At 55.5% G+C, this 22,201-nt stretch overlaps 1 protein-coding gene across 2 annotated transcripts in view; it reads right to left on the reverse strand.

Moving 5' to 3' along the window:
- Positions 1-22,201, reverse strand: part of SSH1 (slingshot protein phosphatase 1) — a 71,768-nt gene that overhangs the window by 35,283 nt on the left and 14,284 nt on the right. Inside the window, exons 1-2 of one of the 2 annotated variants that reach the window (XM_089322882.1) lie at positions 6,771-6,968; positions 2,028-2,131 (exon numbers count right to left, since the gene is read on the reverse strand). In XM_089322882.1, the coding sequence (XP_089179008.1) occupies positions 2,028-2,131; positions 6,771-6,856 (190 nt within the window). In that variant the 5' untranslated portion in view covers positions 6,857-6,968. Of the gene's footprint in view, positions 1-2,027; positions 2,132-6,770; positions 6,969-22,201 lie in introns of those variants that run through there. The other variant, XM_051835846.3, reaches the window with a different exon arrangement.

The following is a 22,201-nucleotide window of genomic DNA, read 5'->3' on the forward strand; positions in this document are numbered from 1 at the left end:
GCTGCTCCACTTCTGACCCAGCTCTCTGCTATGGCCTGGGAAAGCAGCAGAAGATGGCCCAAGCCCCTGGGCCCCTGCACCTGCATGGGAGACCCAGAAGTAGCTCCTGGCACCTGGCTAAGGATCAGCTCAGCTTCAGCTGTTGCGGCCATTTGGGGAGTGAAACAGCGAATGCAAGACCTCTCTCTTTCTCTCTGCCTCTGCCTCTCTATAACTCTGCCTTTCAAATAAATACATAAATCCTAAAAAAAGAAAGATAATGCCGGGGTGGAAGTTTGGCGCAGCTGTCAATCACTCGGGACACCTGCATCTCGTATCGGAGCACCTGGTTCAAGTCCAGGCTCCTCTGCTTCTGATCCAGCTGCCTGCTCATGTGCACCCTGAGAAGCAGCAGGTAATGGTTTAAGTACTTGGGTCCCTGCCACCCATGTGGGAGGCCTGGATTGAGTTCCTGGCTCCTGGCTTTGGCCTGGCCCCACCATGGCTATTAAATAAAACAGAAAAAGAAAAGAAGAAGAAGAAAACACATTTTCCACAAACGTTTTAGGGGTGAGGGTGATGCAGGAGGTAGGGATGCTACGTGCACAGTTTTTAATTTCTGCACCATCTCGGGTACCAGCACTGGAAACTCTTTGTCCAGATTAGGAAGCAGGCTCAGCAGCCCGCCCCTGACTGCTCGGCACGCCACAGAACTGGAACTGGAAGCCAGGTCTAACTGGCTCCGAAGCAAGTATTCTTTCCAAAAACCCCACTGCTGGGGCTGGCGCTGTGGCGTAGCAGGTTATGCCGCTGCCTACGGCACCAGCATCCCATATGGGCACTGGTTCGATTCCTGGCTGCTCTGCTCCCTGGTAATGTGCTTGGGAAAGCAGCGTAAGACAGGGGCCTCTGCACCTGTGAAGGACATCCAGGAAAAGCTCCCGGCTCTTGGCTTCGGACCAGCCCAACTCTGGCTGCTGTGGCCATTTGGGGAGTGAATCAGCAGAAGGAAGATTTCTCTCTGTCTCTCCCTCTCTACCTCTCTCTCTCTCTCTCTCTCTCTCTCTGTAACTCTTTCAAATAAATAAATAAATCTTAAAAAACAAAACAAAACAAAAACCCACCCCACTTCCTCCTTTTGCAGGAGACTCATTTGCTTAGCTTAAGACAAACCACATCTCGATGACAAATATCACTCCATGCAAATGCTGACTTGTGGGGTTGGAGATGAACGACAGGCATGGAATTCTACCCTAAGCACTCCGATCTAAAGATGGGGCTGGAGGAGCTGAAGTGAACACAGGAGATGATCTCTGTGGACAAGAAAACAGCCCACCTGCGAGCCGGCTGCACCTGCGAGCCGGCGGCACCTGCTGTTCTGAAAGGACAAGGCAGTCCCAGCTCCCGGACCTGCGCTGAGAGGCTGGGACCTGCTGACGGGGTCACGTGTCTGCAAACCCTGAACTCCTCTCTCCGTGGTGCCTTCGGCTCCAGGCTCCAGTCACTTCGGAAAGTTGGTCCTGTTCCTCCACAGGCATTTCTCACTACCTTGCCCTTGGACCCAAGTTAATGCCCAGTTTGATCCCTATTCTGTTAATTCTGTCCAATTCCCGAAACCCACGTCGCCATCACAAAGGCCTCCTATCCCGGCGCAAACCTCAGAGTGCGAGCCAATGGCTCTTCAGAGAAATTTCCCAGATGAGAGATTTTTGAATGCCGTGAGCAACAGCACGGGGATAACACCTTCCTATCACGCACCTTGGAGCCATCTGTTAGGGTGTCACACTGAAACTTACCACCTGCAGGGAGCTGATGGACCATGTGTAGGAATTCTTTACATCCTGCTAGGACGCCTGCTGCTGGCCACCCTAGCCCCCAGTGCCACCTGGAACAGGTGCAGGCCTGCTCATGGAATGAACACCTGCGTGTCTGCCTGCATCTGTGCTCCTGCATCTCTGGCCTGGACACCCAGCAAAGTGCTCACCACCGACACAGCGAGGCTACGCAGAAAACGAGTCCCAGCGCAAGAGAACAGACTTGGACATCACCTGCATGCTTGTGGGGGTGCTGAAGACTCCGCTGGCCTTGGGCACTGCTCCCCTGTTGCAAGAAGAGGGCTGCTCCTTTCACCATGAAAAAGCTCTCGCTCAGGCTGCAAAGAACAAAACCAGAGCTCGGTTAGAAGGGAATTCGGAGGGGGAGACGGGCAAAGGGTGCTGCAGAGGAGAAGCGCGGAGCGGACCACGGGCAGGTACAGTGTGAACGGCAGAGTCATCTCCCCGCTCCCTGCCCAAGTCTCGCCTTTGCCAACATCACGGTGCTTCTGCTCACACACCACAGCCCGCGTTCTCAGGCCGGGAGGTCCTTCCTGCAGAACACTGGGATGGGAACTCACTGGGGTACAACATGTTTCATGCACACAGAACACCCCCAGCTAGGAGCCGGCGAGCCCCTGGGAGAATCATTGCTTCCAGCTGCCTGACTGCACAGCGGCCCTGGATGGACCACAGGGAAGAGGAACTCACGGCATCGCTAGCTGTTTGCCTCTCCGCAGAAGTGGGCGGCTACTGACCAGAGACCTAGCTCACTCCAGGCTACCCTGGGCACTGTGCCTACAGAAAAGCCCGGCTGACCAGAGGGTGTCTCAGCAGGACAAATCTGAGGCTTTTGTTGTAGAATAACTTCCTATATGGCTTATGAAATCACAATGAGAATCTTCAGCTTATGCAGAAATCAAGACACAGAAAAGCTTCACTTACTGATTCCTATTACTTTATTCAAAACTGTCCACAACTGTGAGAATCACCCATAAAATACCCCGACGTCTTCAGTAGCAGTTGGCGGGGAGGAGGGCGGGACCACCTGTCTGTCATCTTTCTACCCCTTAGTGTTTACCAAATTTGCTATATTAAGCAAAAGCTAACTTTAAAAAACGACCATTTGCTTGATTTTCAAAGCAACGGAAAACATATTAAACAGCCTTTCATTCTTATTAACTTTGTGAAAGAAGACCACGGTTCAAATTATAAATTATCATAAAAAGAATCCTCTCTTGAGCAACCAACTGACACACAAGTAATCCGGAGGGAAAACCTCTGAGCACAAGCAGTCTCGTTTTGCTGCTGCTAGAACCCTGGACTCGGGCAAGTCAGAACCTAAAGGAACGCAAGCGTGTCTTCCGTCCTTTACCCGAGCAAGTTCATCTTGCCCCAGACCTCGAATGTCAGTGGTTACATGTGCTGATCCCAGAAGGAAAAACCTCAGCTCATCTACAGCACAACTCCACGTGCTAATGAAACAGCGCACGAACCAGCATTTTACATCAGCAGCTCCTGAAGTCAGGAAAGCCACCATCTGTCATATTAAAGACCACCGTCAAATCTGCTAATTTTTCTGGTTAAATTCCCAATGCTAAAAATAGTGACTGTTCCAACAGTGAATAATGAGGCTTTGGTCTATCTCTCATATCTGTGCCTTTAAATTACTGACAATGGGTTTAATTTTTTTTTTTTATTTTTTGAGGGGCAGAGAGATGGAGGTGGTGTGAGAAGAGAGAAGTGGGGGCTGGGGGGTGGGGGGAGAAAGAGCAAGAAAAAGTGAGCACTCCTGTGTACTGAGTCTCTAAGTCCCTAATATCAGTGATGACTGGGACTGGCCTAAGCTAGGAGCTGGGAATTCAATTCTGGTTTTCCACGTGGTTAGCAGGAATCCAATTACTTGGGTTGGCCTCTTAGGTTCTGTATTAGCAGGAAGCCGGAATCAGGTGCAGGGGACTCAATTCTAGGATTGAGGTGTCCCAACTGGTGTCTTTTTTTTTTTTTTTTTTTTTAAGATTTATTTATTGGACTGGCGCTGTGGCACACTGTGTTAATCTTCCGCCTGCGGCGCCGGCATCCCATATGGGCACCGGTTCTAGTCCCAGCTGCTCCTCTTCCAGTCCAGCTCTCTGCTATGGCCTGGGAAAGCAGTAGAAGATGGCCCAAGTGCTTGGCCCCTGCACCTGCATGGGAAACCAGGAAGAAGCACCTGGCTCCTGGCTTCGGATCAGCGCAGCTCTGGCCATTGCAGCCATTTGGGGAGTGAACCAATGGAAGGAAGACCTTTCTCTCTTTTGTCTCTCTCACTGTCTGTAATTCTACCTGTCAAATAAATAAATAAAATATTTTTAAAAAATTAAAAGAATTTTTAAAAAAGATTTTATTTATTTATTTGAAAGTTAAGAGTGGGGGGGGTGGGGAGAGGGAGGGAGAGGGAGAGAGAGAAAGAAGAAAGAATCTTCCATCCTATTGTTCACTCTCCAGATGCCTGCAAGAACTGGGTCCTGGCCAGGCTGAAGCCAGGAGCTGAGTACTCCATCTGGTCTCTCCTGTGGGCGGCAAGGACTCAAGCACTTGGGCCACCACCCACTGACTTCCCAGGAGCAATGCAGGAAGCTGGATGAGCAGAGGAGTAGCCAGGACTGGATGCAGGCTTCCCAGGTGGCGGCTTCACCTGCTGCAGCCTAACACCTGCCCTCCCGCCACGCGCTCCGTGTATTTCCTAACATCAACACTGAGAGCTGTGCAGCGTGTCACCGCACTGCCAAGTCCTCCCACCGCTTCTGGGGGCTGCAAGTTTTGAGTGTTGGGAGCCCGGGGTTACAAATAAGCAAAGAAATGAGAAGCACCCGTCTCCACTCGCAGCCTCAGCCTCACGGGCTGCTCGGTGCCCACCCGGCCAGCTCAAGATCTCTGCGCCTCCCTGCAGTAGCTGCACGACGGCCTCCCGCTTTTCCACGCCCTCCCCTTCCTTAGGATTTTACAGCTAAGCCTGCTGTCCCAGCCATCCCATTTCAGACACAGCTCCATCGCTACTTCTCATCAGAGCCTGGCAGGGGCTGTGCAGAGGGCTCCCAGCCCACAAAACAGCACAGCTGGGCCACCTGCCCAAAGCAGCATCGACCTCTGTTGTTTGCAAGTTTAAAAAAGAAAAACCCACAAAACCCCATACTGACCAGAGACGGGGCGCCGAGGAAGCAGCCACCCGTCACCTGTGACCTTTGCCTTGGAAAGCACGGGCAGAAATTTCCCTTGGTTTCCCTAACACTTCTTTTGGGAAAAAAGGAAGCAATGCAAAGAACAGGTTGGTTTCGCCCTGCGATCCCCCACAAGCCTCTGGCTCCCAGAGCCAATGAGAACCCAAGCCGCCCCCTGCACAGTCGGCTGGGGTCAGGGGTGGGATTGTACTGCTGGGGCCTGGAACACAGCAGGCGTCTTGGTTCTCCCTGGGCAGTCAGTGACTCGGGTTTACTGTACAGAGCGCAGCCGAACACTGCAGGGAAGCCCAGGAGCACATGGTGCTGAGGTGAGCGATCACGCGGCGTCCTGGGAAGCCACACGCCAGGGGCAGGAAGGCCAGGGAGCATGGTCACAAGACGCAGAGACCCCCCTGAACCAGCGTGCTGGGGCCCCAGGCTCAGGAACCCCCAGTGTGGCTGATCTCAACACCGCCAAGGGACTTCAAAGCATCCGAGGAAAATGGAATGAAAAGCTTATTTTGGTGCAAAAAAAACCACCAAAACCCTGAAACTCATGTCTAGCTTTTCCCCCATAATATGCACATTCCATGAACTTTCTGAAGACTCTAATGTTTATGACTGACAGTCCAAGCACGGCCCCCGGCTGGTCAGAGCCTCAGAGCAGCCCCTGTGGGTGAAGTGGGCATTTAGACATCCATGTCCCACATCAGGGTATCTGGGCTTGATCCCAGCTCTGGCTCCCGACTCCAGCTTCCTGCTAACACACCCCTGGGGAGGCAGCAGACAGCCCAAGTGCTTGGGCCCCTGCAGCCATGTAGAAGACCCGGAAGAAGCTCCTGGCTCCCACCTTCGGTCTGGCCCAGCTCTGGCCATTGTGACCATATGGGGAGTGAACCAGTGGATGGCAGATCTGTCTCTCCCTGTCTCTCCCTCCTTCTAATTCTGCCTTTAAAAAAACAAACAAACCAAAAAAAACAAACCAGGGGCCAGCGCTGTGGTGTAACAGATAAAGCTGCCACCTTCAGTGCTGGTATCCCATATGGTTGCCAGTTCGAGTCCCGGCTGCTCCACTTTTGATCCAGCTCTCTGCTATAGCCTGGGAAAGCAGCAGAAGATGGCCCAAGTCTTTGGGCCCCTGCACCTGCATGGGAGACCAGGAAGAAGCTCCAGCTCCTGGCTTCGGATCGGCCCAGCTCCAGCCATTGTGGCCATCAGGGGAGTGAACCAGTGCATGGAAGATCCCTCTCTCTCTCTCTCTCCCTCTCTCTGCCTCTCCTTCTCCCTCTGTGTAACTCTTTCAAGTAAATAAATACATCTTTAAAAACAAAACAAAACCAAAACCTCGTTCCATGCTGGTAATGGTGCGCACCCTTTCCTGGGTACTCGGGAGGAAGATGCCAAGCCCACAAACCCACCATCGCGGCTCCAGAAACCAGCCTCAGCTCTGGTCAGCATCCTACAGGGGGGACCAGGGCCGCAGATGACCAGTCCCGGACAAGCAAACAGAAGCACGTCCTTCTGCTCCACAGAAGCTCCACCAGGGCTTGAAGAGCAGGCGCGGCCACGGCCTCCCTGCCACCCTCCTCCAGGCTTTCCCTTCACAAGGCAAAGGCAACCTCGGGCCCTGACGCCAGCCGGGGGCAAAGACCCCAGCAGAGCGGTTTCCGCAAGGCAGGGGACACGCAAAACCCCCAGGCCTCGGAGCACCCACAGCCAGCACCACCTGGAAACGGACACGGGGAGGAGAGAGGAAGCTGCCCGGGGCCATACGTACGGACGCGGGCTGCACACCTCGCGGCGGCGGGCATGCCGGCTCGGCCGCAGGAAGACGCAGAAGTCGGTGAAACACAAGAGGCTCATGACTGCCAGGCTCACAGTGCCTGCGGGGCTCCCACCACGGCCGCTCCCCGCAGAGGAAGGGCCCGACGGAGCGCAAGTGGTCCCGTGGGTCTCTTGTCTGCCTGGTATTTTGGCTGAAAAAGGCCCTTGTCCCGGCATCTGCTGATGAAAGCGCCATTCACAGGGAGCGGCCCCGCTGAAGTGCCTCCGACCACGGTCCTCCCACGGGCCTCGGGCACAAGCAAGAGCGGGTGCCTTAGAGACCAGGGGGAGGCCAGCTGGCATCCAACTCACAAGCCCCAGGCGGCCAGGGCCCCAGCCGGCTTGACGGCCACTTGGTGAAGGCCGCTCCTTGCTCTCCCATCCCCACCAGCACTGCTCGCCCACTGGGGACCAAGGCGGCCGCCAAGCTGAGCCATTCTGCACGGGGAGTGGCACTGTCACCCCCTGAACATGCTTCAGTCGTGCGAACAGCTCCAGGAGGGGCCCTGGTGACCCCTTCGCTGGGGACATCCAGGGAGAGGGAGCCATAGGTGCATGCACAGGGGCTTGAGACATGCCGTGGCCAAGGCAAGCGCAGCAGGAGCTGGAGGAGGCTAAGACAGGGTGGAAGAGGCCGAGGTGCGCAAGCGAGAAGTGGGCACCTAACCAGGGGACCAGTCACTTCCTGGAGGAGGCAGCACCTCCCGGGACGGCTCTATGTGCAAGGGCACCAGCTCCCACGTGAACGGTCTGAGGACTCCGTGAGACGCACACTTTTGTTGTGGGCTTCTGCTCTGGCAGGTAAGGACAGCACAGCACACACCCAGGAGCAAGTCTGTCCAAGACGGGAGAGACCCACGTCTGTGCCCGCCCACTTGCCAAGGCCCTGGAAGACCATTCCTGCTAGTCCAGAGCGAGACTTGGGGCCACTGTCCCACTATCCCCTCTGCCCATGCCTGTCCTGGCGGCTGACAGCAGGGCTGGATGCACGCAGCATGGAAGAGGACAAGGCCCAGGTGACATCCTCAGCCTCTCTTCCCAACATCTGAACACTTGAAGGGCACAGGAAAGAGGGAGAGGGACAGTTCAGGGGCGGGAGCTTGCGCAGGGAAGAGTGGGTGTCAGGGCCCAGGAGCAGGGTGGAGGACCCACCGCCACCTTCCCAGCTGTGGCTGGGACCCAGCCTTCCGTCCTTCGGTGCAGAGTGGAGCTGCTGAGGGGTTTCCAGAGCCAGAAACCAAGGAGCTGCTCTCCAGGTGGGTTTCTCGTGAGTGGGACAATCGCTCTGAGCTGCAGCAGGGACGGTGGCAAGCACTGAGCCATGCACCCGATTTCCACAGCTCTGGGGCAGGCGACCCTCTCTGCGATGAATGAATCACTCAGAGCTTCAGAAGTGGAACCCCAGGGTTCCCTGGCCGATGCCTCCCCCTCTCTCTCCAGAGACGAAGGAGAAAGGTTTTCTGCAGGTGAGGGAAACCCCAGCAGCGACACATGGTCGCATGGGAAGGGAGCAGCACCTTCAGGTACAATCAAGGGCAGCTTCCTGGGCCCAAAAGGAGAAATGCAAAGAACCCACCACAGCACGGTAACACCCTCCTTGGAAGCAGCAAACGGAGAGGTGAGCGGAACCCTTCCCACGGTGCGGGGCCCAAGCACCTGCTCGGGGCGCCTGTGAGACTTCCTCCTACAAGAAGCGGGCTTGACACCCTGGGTGGTTTCCAGTTCCCCACCGCTTCCCAGTTCCTTAATGGGGCTGATCCCGAGACGGCCTTATACAACTTCCTCCCAGCAGCCACTTCACCGTGGGACAGCTCTGCATGTCTGTGACCGCGCCCTCCCCCTGCTCCCCACCCCGCCGCCCCGTGCTGTGTGGACTCTGCACATAGGCCACAGTGTCCACCTCTGCCACAGTGGGGCTTCCTGGAACTCACGACTGTTACACCAAACCCTCAACAAGAACTCGCCTGGGGACACCTGTGTGGATGACACGCCGCTGCCCCAGGGGTCCCCCTTCCATGAGCTCTCTGTGTGCGTGTATGCATGCATGAGTGGCCTCTAGGTGTGTGTGCCTTGCACCCCGCACCCCCAGGACCTCTAAGTAGTAAAATCTTTATTTCCATCCTGTCTCTCCTGATCATTGCAGGGGGTACTCTCTGTCTTAGAGATTCTAAATTAAAACAATCATCAATAGACTTGCACAGCGCAGGTCACGCATTTAGGCTGGTGAAAACATCTGGCTTCCACCCCACAGCGCCTCGGCTCAACACCCAGCTCTGGCTCCTGACTCCAGCTTCCTGCTAATGTAGACCCTGGGAGGAGGCTGTGATAATGGCTCAAGGGCTTGGGTCCCTGCACCCCACATGAGCCCTGGACTGAGTTTCTGGCTCCTACTTCATCTCTCGCCCCCATCTAGGGTGATTGCAGGATTTGGGGGCAGTAAACCAGCAGAGGAGAGCTTTCTCCCTCTCTCTCTCTAATACATCCCCATCCCACGTTGGAGTACCTGGGTTCACGCCTGGCTCTGCTTTGACTCCAACTTCCCGCCAAGGCAGACCATGGGAAGCAGCAGTGACGGTCAAGACCATGGGTTCCGGGTCCAGATTGAGTTTCCGGCTCCTGGCTTCAGCCAGCTCCTAGCCATTGGGGGCATCTGGGGAGTGAACCAGGACACGCACGCCCTGTTCTGGATCTCTGCCTGCCTCTTAAATTGAAAAAAAGACAAAAAGGCAAGGTCCTCTCAGAAAGGGAGCAGCAGCGTGCGATACGGTAAAGAGGAGCCGCGCTAGGGTTGAAGCCCTCTCTGGGAGCGGCACGAGTAAGCGCACCTGCCTGTCTCCAACCAAGCACTTCGGAGTCACAGAGGTTCTCACCCACCGAGGGGGCCGCACGTTCTGACAACAGCAGTAACGGCGCCCTACGGCGTTTGAGAAGCTCTGCTGAGGACAAAGCACTCCCGCCAACGTCAACTCATTCCATCTCTGGGAAAACTGTAAGGCGGACCGAGCAGGCTAACAACGAATCTGTGCCCAAGGGAACAGGGAGTTCCTTAGACGGCACGGCGTTAGGGGTCCGGACGCTGTATCTCACAAAGAAACCAGGAAGACGAGTCTCCAGTGTAGGTTCTGTTGGCTGGACAGGCTGAAACCCCCCGAGTCACCTGTTCGTGGGAAGAATCAACCTGGGGCTGAACCCGGCACTGCAGGGTGCTTCCCAGGGCGCTGCGGCTCACCCAGGGGACTTCACGGTAATTCTAGGGAAAAAGGGAACTAACGCAAAGCTGTCGCCACAGAAAAGATGGGTGTGGCGCAGGGCCCGTGACACAGCGGGCTAAGCCGCTGCTGGGGACACCCGCGTCCCATATCGGGGTGCCTGGCCAGAGTCCCAGCGGCTTCATGCTTCCGACCCAGATTCCTACTGATGCTCCGGGGAGGCAGCAGGAGACAGCCCACGTCCTTGGGTTCCTGCCACCCACATGGGGGACAAGGCTGAAGCTCCTGGCTCCTGAAAAGGGTCTGGGCCTGATCCAGCCCTGGCTGTTGGGGAGGCATTTGGAGGGTGGACCGGTGGATGGAAGATCTCTCCCTTTCTCTCTCCTTCTCTTCCTCTCTCTTTCTGTTACTCTGCCTTTCAAATAATAATAATAAAAAAATCTTTAAACAGAAAAAATGGTGCCAACAAGCTCTCCCAAGAGGAGGTTCTGTTAATCATGTTTATATGAACAAGTATTTAACAAGCATCTATCCCAACGCTAGATCCTGGGAACTCCGACACGAACCAGACCCCGTTTCTGCCTTGGAGCAAGGGTCAGCGGGGCCTGGGGCAGTCACTCCAACACACAGCAGCAGCTCCTACGGCACAGGGCCAGACGGGGGCTGCAGATGCACATGGAGGGAGACCTGGAAGGATCCTCAACCTGAGGGGGTGGGAGCGAAGGAGTAAGAAGAATGCCCTGGGTGTGTGTGGGGGAACGTTCAAGGTCATGGGAAAATGGGGTTAATTAAAAACAGTGCACATTACCCATGAGCCTAATAAAGCCCCCCATGCGAGACATACCCTGGGGGAACAGAAGAGAAATTGGGGTTTGATGTGGAAGTCCCCACTGTAGATTCATAAATGTGAGTTTATGCGTATTGCTCTGCACATCAGTTCCTTGTAAGTGTGGTTAGCACCACACGTCGGTTCCTGGTAAGTTCGGTTATCCCTGAGTGAACTCACAAGTTCAAGTTTCAGAACGTGCACGCTCACAACCAAATCCTAGGGTTAGCAGCTGAGCAACGCAGCTGTGGACACAACAAGTTCTCAGCACGCAAACGCCTGGTCCGCGAATACTGCTTCAAGTAAGCCCCCAACACTTCCGGCTACAGGTGCTCTACAGTCTCCCACAGGGGGCTTGCCCTGCGCTCCCCCCCCCTCGAGTCTTACAACTCCACTCTTCTGACGGAGGGTCGGGAGACGCACGGCGCATCAGCAGCCACGTGGCTGAGAAGGGGCACAGCAGGACGGGGAGGCTCCAACCTTGACCGCCTTCCTGCAGAATCCCAGGGCCAGAGGGCAGGGCCATCTCACTCATAACAGCAGCAGGTAAAGCTGATGGACGGTCACCTCGAGACCACGGTGACGCTCAGACGGATGGGGAACCCCAGTTCCAGCAAAGGGAGGCTCAGGGAGACGCAAAGAAGAGCAGACCACCTGCAGAGAGCTCAGCTAAGACGGCAGGTGGAATGGAACATTCTCTCCACGCCTCTCCCTCAGCTTCCCTCACTCATGCTTCAGAGTCACAAGGACTCCCTCCCCAGCGGGGAGGGTACCAAGGTCTTGGTCATTCTTAATTTCGTGCTTTCTAACGCCATCTAGCAGGGTCTGGTCCCAGACACCATCCTTCGGAAGGAAAGGAAACAAGTGACCCTAGGGACACACCTGCCCACCGGGGCTCCCCGGAACACACACTGCTGACAACAGGAACATTCCAGCTCCGCGGGTGCTGCCCAGGAAAGGGGGCCCCCGGGCAAGCAGCGCCGGGGCTGGTTACCAGCGTCCCTGCGGCTGGGGCATGCATTGTTTGGCTGGAAGGCGTGGGCTTCTCTCAGGGAGAAGGAATGTTCACAAGTATTTCAGACAGCAAGAGGCATTCCCCAGCCAGCTCCCCACCTCTCCCTCATACCAGCTCCACCTCCCAGCAAACACACAAAAGCAGAACTTGTTTTCTGCACCAAGAAGACAGCGAGTGCTGTGCTCGGCCTTGGGCTCAGCAGACCAGGAGGGAGCGCCCTGATGACCCCCAAGGGCTCCCGGGCCCCTGGGAGCTGCAGCCAGTGCTGCTGCTGTTCTTCTTGGGGCAGCTGGCCGGCACGCCAGGGGCTGAGCCCCCTTAATGAGGCCGGAAGGTATAAAGGCTGCATTGTGGCAGGAAAGCTAAGACGACCCGGCCAGCCAGAAGTAACAGACACACGGAGGAAATGTCTGTGCAACAACTCAAAAGCCCCAAGAATAGACTGTCTCCACTACTCCAGGTGCCTGGCCCTGTCGTTGGTATGCAGCCCCGCCCCATACCCACTCCTCACCGCGCCCTGACCTTGTAAGGGGCCCCTTCCTTGCCTCGGTCTGTGGGTCGTGCAGAATCCACGCACCCCACTGTGTCTGGCTCCATGCCCGGCACTCAGAAAGTCCCTCAGGTCACAGCTGTCCTCGGCAGCAGCCAGATTCTCCGTGGGCGCTGTCCAACATGGCAGCCCCCAGCCAGGCCTGCTTTCTCGACACTTAGTAGTGCTGGGGCGGTGTCTGGTGCAGCAGCTAAGACCCCCCCTTGGGATGTCTGCACCCCATGCCTTTGCTCCTCTCCTGGTTTTGGTTTCCTGCTAACGTACAGCCTGGGAGGCAGCAGCTGTTGGCTCAGGTGGTTCAATCTCCCGTCACCCAGGTAGGAGGCCTGCAGTGAGGACCTTGCTCCCGGCTTCAGCCCAGACTGTCGTAGGTACTTGGGGTGTGAACCAGCAGATGGAAGATCCCCACCCTGCCCCGCCTCTCAAATAAATAAGCAATTTTTTAAAATGTAGTGAATGTGGGGCGGGCACTGTGGTACAGCAGAGTGGGTCACCGCGTGGGACACTGGCATCCCATGTCGGAGTGCCAGTGAATGTCCCAGCTACTGCACTTTTAATCCAGCTTCCTGCTAATGCACCTGGGAAGGTAGCAGAAGACGGCCTAGGTTCCTGGACCCCTGCACCCCCGTGTGAGGCCCAGATAGGGTTCCTGGCTCCTGGTTGGCCCAGACCTGGCTGTTGCAGCCATCTGGGGGAGTGAATCCGTGGATAGAACATATCACTTGCTTTCTCTATCCCTCTACCTTAAATGAATAAATGTTTTGAAAATAAGTGTACTGAATGCAACTGAGTCATTTGTCATTTTATTTAGCTTCTGTGGATCGAAGTGTAATTATGTGGCTGCACAGGGTTAGCAGCCAGGGTGTGGCACAGCACAGCTCAGGCGCCTCCAGCCTGCTCCACACAGCTCCTAACCACAGCTCTGCAGTCCCTGCTGCCCAGCCCGGGGGCTTTCAACGCTGCACCGTCACTGAGAGACTCCACACTGCTCGTGCTGTCCACGGCAGCCATAACTATGCATCCACGTCATTAACCCAAGCTTCATTCAGCTGGCATTCCCTAACCTCAAAGTGCTTATCCTGCTATTAGAAACAATACTTTCTGGGGCCAGCGCTGTAGCATAGTGGGTAAAACCACCGCCTGCAGTGCCGGCATCCCATATGAGCACCGGTTCTAGTCCCGGCTGCTCCACTTCCGATCCAGCTCTCTGCTGTGGCCTGGGAAAGCAGTAGAAGATGGCCCAGGTCCTTGGGCCCCTGCATCCATGTGGGAGACCCGGAAGAAGCTCCTGGCTTCGGATCGGTACAGCTCCAGCTGTTGCGGCCAATTGGGGGAATGAACTAACGGATGGAAGACCTCTCTCTCTGTGTAACTCTGACTTTCAAATAAATCAATCAATCTTAAGAACAAATGAACAAACCTCCCGCGGGTGACCTCGAGGCGCTGCTTTCCCCACATGCTGCCCCAAGCGTTCTCTGTGCTGCCCTCAGAGACACCACTGTCCTCACAAGCCTCGCTCCTCTGGCTCTGTGCACAGCTCTCGTCCTGTCTGCCTCCCACACAGCACCTGCCATCCCGAGCGCACACCTCCTCCAGGAAGCCCCAGCACCCTAGCGGCAAGCCGAGACTCCTCCCTTTCAGCATCGTCCAGGGCCTTCTCTCACTCCCGCCAGGGAGCAAACAGGCTCCGGGGTTAAGTCACTCACCCAGGGTCTTCCCACTCAGCAGGGGAAAGGACCGAATCCCAGAGCCTGGCCCCTGACCCATCATCTACCAGGCGCAGGGACGCCTGAACCTCAGGGTGCACTCAAGGGCCAGGACACAGACAACTTTTTAAAATGGAAACCACCCCAGTGGCCATTAAAAAAAATAATAACTAAAATTTCATGTATTTGTTTGGAAAGCAGGGAAAAAGACACACAGAGAGACAGAGACAGAGAGAGGTCTTCCATTCACTGGTTCACTCTCCAGATGTCTGCAACAGCTGGGGTCAGGCCAGGCCAGGCCAGGCTGAGGCTGGAGCGGCATTCAGGGCCCCGACTTGCACCATCACTGGCTGCCCCCCAGGCTGTGTGGGCATCAGCAGGGAGCTGGGACCCGGAGAGGCGCTGGGATTCAAATCCAGGAGGCAGGCAATCCAAGTGGCGCCTTAACCACTGCACCACACAACTTTTCTTTTCTTTTCTTTTTTTTTTTAAGATTTATTTATTTACTTGAAAGTCAGAGTTACACAGAGAGAGGAGAGGCAGAGAGGGGGGGGGGGTCTTCCATCCGCTGGTTCACTCCCCAGATGGCCACAATGGCTGGAGCTATGCTGATCCGAAGCCAGGAGCCAGGAGCTTCTTCCAGGTTTCCCATGCAGGTGCAAGGGCTCAAGGATCTGGCCTATCTTCTTCTGCTTTCCCAGGCCACAGTAAAGAGCTGGATTGGAAGTGGAGCAGCCGGGACTAGAACTGGTGTCCATACGGGATGCCGGCACTGCAGGCCGGGGCTTTAACCTGCTGTGCCACAGCGGCAGCCCTGATAGGTGGTTCTTAGTTAAGTAGCCCTGGTCTGCAGCCGGGTCCTCAGCTTACCCTGAATAAGGCCCAGGGCATCCCCTCTGTGTCTGACATCTGTGTCACTCTGTTGTCAGAATCCCTGCGTGCACTCTGCTCTCACTGTCCCCAGAATGTTCCTGTGTGCACTTGCCACGAGACTGCTTTTACTCCCCTGTTCCTTCCACTGGGAGCTTGCAGACGTATCCTAGACACTCACTCCTGCAGGAGTCTTTCTGACGGCAGCTCTCCCCTGAAGCCAGTGTAGAGTGAGCTTCTGTGCAGTGCCGTGGCCCTTAGCATGCTGCGTGTGAGTGACCCCTAGGGTGTGCCCCGTCACGGTCGCTGGGATATGTCTCATGCGTGGTTTTTGCTCTCTCCACCATAAACACTGGAGAGGCACAGGTAGCATTTATTTTTGTGCCCTTCCCAACCCTTCACAGGATACTTCATGTATGAGAAGTTATAGACAGGTTTTTTTTTTTTTTTTTTTGAGCTTGAAATGAAAATTTTTTTGTACATCCCATTTGGGCACCGGTTCAAGTTCCGGCTGCTCCACTTCTGATCCAGCTCCCTGCTAATGCTCCTGGGAAAGCAGCAGAAGTATTTGGGCTCCTGCATCCAGCTGGGAGAACCAGAAGAAGCTCCTGGCTCCTAGCTACAGCCTGGTATAGCCCTGGCCATTGTGGCCATTTGGGGAGGGAACCAGTAGATGGAAAATCCTTCTCTCTCAGGGCCAGAGCTGTGGCTTGGCGGGTTCAAGCCCCAGCCTGCAGTGCCAGCATCCCATTTGGGCACTGGTTCGAGTCCTGGCTACTCCACTTCCAATGCAGCTCTCTGCTATGGCCTGGGAAAGCAGCAGAAGACGGCCTAAGCACTTGGGCTCCTGCGCCGGTGTGGGAGACCTGGAAGAAGCTCCTGGCTTCAGAGCGGCCATTTGAGGACTGAACCAGCAGAAGGAATACCTCACTCTCTCTGTCTCTACCTCTCTAATGAATAAAACAAATCTTTAAAAAAAAAAAAACTATGTCTCTCTGTACTTCTGCCTTTCAAATAAATAAGTGGATCTTCCAAAGAAATAAAAGATAACATTGGTACAAACAATCTTGAAATCCATGCATAACTCAAGCCCACACCTGGCTGACCTTGGCCAGCTCAGCGCAGTGGGACCTGGGCACTCCCCCGACACAGGAAGCACTGGAAAGGTCAGACGTCTGAGTGCAAGGTCAGCCACCTGGAGGCAGGTCCTCTCGGCAAACAACACCTGTCCCCTAAGCCCCTCACACCCCTGGGAGCACTCGAGTGCTCAGGCCACTACTCTGCCATCTCTGGATCCCTCCCAGTGTACAGGAGACAGGAGGCACTCAATGTATGTCAGGACAGTAACAAGCACCTTTGGTGAGGGTCATGTGAGCTGCTCCACATGGGGAAACTGAGGCTCAGAGAGCTTAAGCCACCTGTCCACGCTCATTCGACCGAGAAGTGGAGGGGCTGGGGGGAAAGCAGGAGTCTTTGTGCTGCAAGCTCCGCTCCTTGGGCAAACACAGGTAGGAGAGTCCACCTCTCTTCCCCTGCAGGTCAGACCTGAGCCCAACTGGCAGGGCAGGCAGGGCGGGTCCGGAGTCTGGGGGGCAGGGGGCTTCTGATGGAGGCCATGGGGAGGTACAGATCTGATCACCCAGGTCGATCCGTTAGGGACGGCGGGGGTCTCTAATGCGGGGATGTCCGAGAGAAGAACAGAGTGCGCCCGAGGCACTGCGTCAGAAGTGAGGGTGTCAGTTTGAACTCCAGGTTTGACACATTTAGACAGACACAGCTAAGTACAGAGGCGGGTGTATGTGGGCGCATGCACACACACTCGTATGTGCATGTTCATACAAATCCTCCCTCCCTCTGTCTGCTGAGAGGGCCTGGGGTTAGCAACACTCCAGAGCAGTGGGCAGCACACCTACCCTGGCTCCCAAATTCCATTCTCCACCCAAAGGCCCTGGGGCTCCTTGGAGAAAGGACAGAGTCTGGGGGCGGGTGGGGAATGTGCAGCACGCCAGCAGGAGAGGAAGCGCTCCCAGACCAATGCAGCATGGGGCCAGGTGGAACAGGATTCCACCAGCCATAGGGGCCCGATGTCAGAGTCCTTAACACAATCAACAGTCTGTCCCACGTGCAAACCACCGAGCAGAAAACTGTGCCCAGCACATGCAAGAGCTCCGAGAGGCACCTTGATGGAGGACGAGACATCTCAGCAGCATGATTTTAAAGTTTCTCCCCAGGAAATATTCCTTAATGCTAAAAGGGAAAGGAAGGGGGCTGGCGCTGTGGCGTAGTGGTTTAAGCCGCTGTCTGCAACACCTGCATCCCACATGGACACCGGTTCAAGTCCTGGCTGCTCCAGTTCCGATCCAGCTCCCTGCTAATGCACCTGGGAAAGCAGAGGAAGATGGCCCAGGTGTTTAGGATCTACCACATGTGTGGGAGACGCAGATGAAAGTCCTGGCTTCGGCCTGGTCTGGCCCTGGCTGTTGTGGCCACTGGGAGAGTGAACCAGCACATGGAAGATCTTGCTCTCTCTGTATCTCTCCCTCTCCCTCTCTCGCTGTAACTCTACTTTTCAAGTAAATCATTAAAAATAAATAAATAGAGGGGAAGGGAGTAGCCAGGCAGGGCACGTGTCCCCAGTCATGGGACAGACTGAACTCCCGCACCACCTCAGCGGACGTGACGAGATGGATGCAGTGTCGCCACGTGCTACTCCTGCTGAGACTGGTCACGCGGCGACTCCAGACACACCTACACACAGGACGTTCCACCAGATGACAGGCCTGGACACACGGCCAGCCCCGAGCGGCACCTGAGGACTCATGGTGGTGACAGATCCGGTGCGCAGTCTGTGTCCCTGACTGTACCGTGGGCCTGCGGGAGATCACCCTCGCCTGTACTCAAAGGAGACAGAGCACCAACTAGGCAAGTGGACGTCCACTGTTCAGAAAGAAGTTTTTTTGCACTGTACTAGGGTGCTTTAAAGAAGTCCATGGAATGGGGGCCAGTGTTGTGGCAAAGCAGGTTAAGCCACTGCCTGCGATGCCAGCACCCTCGATGGATGCCTGTTCAAATGCCGGCTGCTTCAGTTCCAATCCAGCTCCCTGCTAATGCCCCTGGGAAAGCAGCAGCAGATGACCCGAGTACCTGGACCCCTGCTACCCACGTGGGAGACCTCGATGGAGTTCTGCATTCCTGGCTTCAGCCTGGCCCAGCCCTGGCTGTTGTGGCCATTTGGAGAGTGAATCAGCAGATATAAGAAATCTCTCTCTCTCTCCCTCTCTCCTCCGTCACTCTTTCAAATAAATTTTTTAAAAATAAAAAAAAAATCTTTGAAATCCACGCAGGTTTTTTTTTTTAATCCACATCTCCATGAACTGTTTTTGAACCCCCTCTTACATGCAGGTTCCAAAATTTTTGGCATCAAAATAAACTTCCATTAATTGCATTTTCCACTAAGCAGCCTCTTCCTTGCAATTCATCTGTATGTTTGAAATTATTCCAAAATAGGAAGAACGTTTTAAAGCTCTCTGTAGGTGGAACTCGGTGAAGTACGACCACTTGCTTTTCCTCATCTGCTGGGTGACACAAGCTCAGGACCCTCCAGCCACAGCCTGGCTTGCCAGCTCCTCCCCATCTTGGGGCCACGCTGCTCCTCTGCCTGCCGCAAACAGAAGGGCTGCGGGCTCTCCTCTCCCGTGCCCTCTGGGTTGCGTGCGCTGAGGGTTTGAGGGCCTCTCACGGGCACAGCCCGGCCCACAGAAGCCCAAGTTTAGCATTTTCCAGCTTTGAGCCGGCACACACTGGAGCAGCCGGGGCTGACCTGCCTTTGTGAAGGGCAGGACGTGACTCAGCATCCTGTTCAGGGTTCAGGGTGGCCAGCAGCGCTGGCTCCAAGCGCGGCTGATGACCTCACCTCTCAGGACCACAATCACCCAGATGAACTGGGACGGGCAGACAGCATCAGCTCTCCCCAGGCCTCAGGGCCAGAATGAAGACAGCTCTGCTCCCTGGGTCATGCTGGGCTCCTCAGGAACACGCACAGGTCCCTGCCAGGCGGAGTCCAGAAGAACTGACCCTCTGCGATTTTAAGGACAGTCTTGTGTCTTTCTTTGTTTTGACTACTAGGAAGCTCAAAATCTGACATGTAGTCAAATTCTAGAACATGCCAACGCCACGCTGTGTTCTCCACGCACACATCTCCCAGACTTCATCACGCTCCCCTCTGCTTTCTCCACGTCCCAGTTATCTCTCGGCGCACGACCCACACAGACATACGTATGCACATGTTAAGAAATACAAAGATGAGAAATAACGGCAGATAACTAAATAAAAACCACCCGCGGGGCCAGCACTGTGGTACAGCAGGTTAGGCCACCACCTGCAGTGTCAGCATCCCATATGGGTGCTGGTTCTAGTCCTGGCTGCTCCACTTCCGATCCAGCTCTCTGCTATGGCCTGGGAAAGCAGTGGAAATTGGCCCAACCCATGTAGGATACACGAAAGAAGCTCCCAGCTTTTTTTTTTTTTTGGACAGGCAGAGTTAGACAGAGAGAAAGGTCTTCCTTCCGTTGGTTCACTCCCCAAATGGCTGCTACAGTTGGCACGCTGCGCCAATCCGAAGCCAGGAGCCAGGTGCTTCCTCCTGGTCTCCCATGCAGGTGCAGGGCCCAAGCACTCGGGCCATCCTCCACTGCACTCCCGGGCCACAGCAGAGAGCTGGACTGGAAGAGGGGCAACCGGGACTAGATCCCGGGGTGCCAGCGCCGCAGGCAGAGGATTAGCCAAGTGAGCTGTGGCGCCAGCCTAGCTCCTAGCTTTCAATTGGCTCAGCACTCGCTCGCTCTTTCACTCTGCCTTTCAAATAAATAAATAAACCTTTAAAAAACAAAACAAAACACCTGCAAGTAGGGTGCTTCAGAGAGACACTTGTGTCTCTGTCCCGCCCCATCTGGTGGGGCCTGGGGGACTGCTGACAGTCCCGGCCGGAACCCCAGCTCCACAGAGCCACCCCCAGCCCGCCCCCCGCCCCCCGGGGCAGCATAGCCCAGGAGCGCTGGGGCACCTGGGAAGTGACAGGTGACTTCCCCTGGCCCTCTCCAGCCCAGGTCTGGGGAAAGAGCGCCTGGGGTCCTGGGGAGCCGGGGCGGTGGGTGCAGGTGGCCCCTGGCAGCGGGCAGCAGGAGACCTTTTGTAGCACAAGTCCTTGCGGCAACATTCTTTGAAACAAAGTCTTTAAAAATAGCTTCAAAAGTAGCTATTCAAGGAAACTAAGGAAGAATAAAAACAGCTCTGTCAGGCTAAAGGCCACAGGAGCACAGCAGCGAAGCTCCCGCATCAGAGGCTGGTCCAGAGCTCAGCGGCACCGGGAGGGAACTAGGCCACGCCCCGGCCTTTTCCCCTCTTAGGTTCCATTTGGTCGCCTTGGGCTTTCGTGGCGAGAAGGCCTCAAGTCCAACCGGGCAGAGACAAGGGGTGGCAGGACAGGTTCCCACGTCCCACCGCCAAGCAGACCAACGGCAGCCGGGCCTGGGCCAGACCCCACACATGGGACAAGTGCCCCTCTAAGCCTCACAAGGGCCCTGATGGGGGCGGGGGCCCTTGCATCCGTGACCGGAGAGCTGGTGGCTTACCCCAGGTCACTGTCACGTGGGCAAGGGGGTGCCTATACCCCGATCAGCTGTACAGAGATCAACACACGGGGTCCCCCTGCGCTATCCTGTCATTTACTTACGGCCCCTCCCAACTCACCACGATCCCACCCCCACGTGGCAGCCCTCACCCTCACTTACACCCCATGCAGAGTGGGGGCCCTGCCCGGATCACCCCACTCTCTGCCTTCTCCTCACTCCAGGCTCCTGTGTTCCCATTGTCCACCTTCAGCCACGTGTCCCCGTCCCCAAAGCAGAGCGGCTCAGCCACGTGTCCCCGTCTAGCGAATTCTCTCATCAGCCATCCACACCCAGAGATCCGATCACGGCGTGTGGGCTCTTCCTGAGCCCGACTCCCCACCTGGGGGCTCTGAGCATCTCTCTTCTGGTTCTTCATCAGATACAAACGTGACACTGTGAACTGCGGTCACCCCGCTGTGCCCGGGGACACGGGAAATGACCCCACCTGAACCCTGCCGCCTGGCACCCAACCGTCCTCCATCTCCTCTCCTTCCTTTTGGTTTAATACTAGCTGTCGCCACCAGGAAACTCTTAATTTTCTTAAAAAAAATTTACTTATTTGAGAGGCAGGGAAAGAGGGAACAAGCGAGCAAGCACTCCCATCTGTTGGTGCACTCCCCAAGTGCCCACAACAGCTGGGGCTGGGCAGGGCCGAGGGCAGGAGCTGGGAACACAATCCAGCTCTCCATGCAGTGCAACCCGAGCCATGACTTGCTGCCTTGCGGGTGCTCACTAACAGGAAGCTGCAATCAAGAGGAGAGCTGGGGTGTCAGCGCTGTGGCACAGCAGGTAAAACCACCACCCGCAGGGCTGGCATCCCATATGGGCACTGGTTCAAGTCCCGCCAGATCCTCTTCTAATCCAACTCCCTGCTGATGTGCCTGGGAAATCAGCGGAAGATGGCACAAGTCCCTGGGCCCCTGCACCTGCGTGGGAGACCTGGAAGAAGCTCCTGGCTCCTGGCTTCGGATTGGCACAGCTCTGGCTGTTGCAGCCATTTGGGGAGTGAACCAGTGGATAGATGACCTCTCTCTCTCTCTCTCTCTCTCTCTCTCTCTGCCTCGCCTCTCTGTAACTCTGCCTTTCAAATTAATAAATATATCTTAAAAAAAAAAAAGAGTAGAGTTGGAACTAAAATTCAGGTACTCTTTAGGGTTGCGGGCATCCCATCTGGCTTTTTAACCACTGTGCCAAACATGTGGCCCCAAACTTAATTTAAAAAAAAAAAAAGATCTATATATTTATCTGAAAAGCAAAGTTATCAAGAAAGAAGGGAGGGACAGAGAAAGAAAGAGATCAATCGATCTTCCATCCATTGGTTTGTTGCCCAAATGACTGCCAATGGCTGGGGCTCGGTATGGTTGAAGTCAGGAGCCAGGACCTTCCTCTGGTTCTGCCATGTGGGTACAGGGACCCATGCACTTGGGCCATCTTCCACTGCTCTCTCAGGCATGGCAGAGAGATGGATCAGAAGTGGAGCAGCCGGGACTCAAACCAGTGCCCATATGGGATGAGGTTGCCCTTCTACACCACAACGCT

The sequence above is a fragment of the Oryctolagus cuniculus genome, chromosome 21 (genome assembly GCF_051225735.1).
Source record: "Oryctolagus cuniculus isolate XC-2025 breed Fujian yellow rabbit chromosome 21, ASM5122573v1, whole genome shotgun sequence".
Taxonomy (NCBI): Eukaryota; Metazoa; Chordata; class Mammalia; order Lagomorpha; family Leporidae; genus Oryctolagus; species Oryctolagus cuniculus.